Source organism: Cynoglossus semilaevis, unplaced genomic scaffold (genome assembly GCF_000523025.1).
Source record: "Cynoglossus semilaevis isolate Cse_v1.0 unplaced genomic scaffold, Cse_v1.0 C19108126, whole genome shotgun sequence".
In the NCBI taxonomy this organism is placed as follows: Eukaryota; Metazoa; Chordata; class Actinopteri; order Pleuronectiformes; family Cynoglossidae; genus Cynoglossus; species Cynoglossus semilaevis.
In genome coordinates, this window is record NW_007586741.1 from 1 (window position 1) to 971 (window position 971).

General features: G+C 47.3%; 1 protein-coding gene across 1 annotated transcript; it reads right to left on the reverse strand.

The window, feature by feature from the left end:
* Positions 1 to 6: 6 nt before the first annotated feature.
* On the reverse strand, positions 7 to 907 carry LOC103399262 (protocadherin Fat 3-like; the record flags this gene model as incomplete). Its single annotated transcript, XM_008337975.3, has 2 exons — positions 7 to 527; positions 636 to 907. Coding segments are annotated over 2 exons (793 nt in total), but the record flags the coding sequence as incomplete, so codon positions are not given.
* Positions 908 to 971: the final 64 nt, after the last annotated feature.

Consider the following 971-nt stretch of genomic DNA (forward strand, 5'->3'; position numbering starts at 1 on the left):
CGGCGCCGCCTCGCTGATTCTGCCGAGATAATGAAGCAGCTGAAACACTGGCGGGTTGTCATTTTCATCCACTACCTGGATCACCACGGTGACGTTGGACGACATGCCAGCCATGTTGCTAGCCCTGATGATCAGGGTGTAGGACGACGTAGTCTCAAAGTCTAGAAGGTTCTGAGTAGTAATGACTCCACTGTATTGGTTAATTTGGAAAACACGGTCGGTGTTTCCTTTTTTGATGTCATAGGTGAGCGTGGACTGACTGACCGCCATGACCGTGGTCACAGACGTACCAATCATTGCCTTTTCAGAGATCTCCGCCTGGTACTCGGGCTGGGGGAACTTCGGGCCAGCGTTGTCAGAGAGCGTGACAGCGACGCGCACCACAGTAGTTGTAGAGAGCGGCGGGGCGCCGTTATCAGTGACTCTGACGGTGAGGACGTAATGACCTATGTTTGACAGGTCCAGGTCACGTGCCACCGTGATGAGACCCAAAACTGGCTCGATACTGAAAGCGTTTCCAGTGTTTCCTGAGGAGAGAAAACACAAGATGAATTGCTTCATCTTAAAAGGTACTTTTTTTTCACGAGCTGCGTAAAATTAGGACGACCAAGTATCTCGCTGACACGGGTGTTCACCTGCTTCAATGGAGTAGTGTAGCTCTGCGTTCGCTCCTTTATCCTTGTCAAGGGCAGTTACCTGGACCACAGCTGATCCCACTGCTGCTGACTCATACACTTGGCCCTCATACAGCGCACTTGTAAATATAGGAACATGGTCATTTATATCTTCCACCTCGATTAACACGCGAGCCAGGTTCTTCCTGTAGGGGAACTCTTGGTCCTTCACCTGTGGAGAAATCAAACAAGGAAGAAAAAAATCAGAGATGAAAACAGAGACAAAATTCTCTCTTAAGAAAATGGGTATTCTTATTTTTGAAGATTATTACAATATTATTAATAAATAAATAAAAT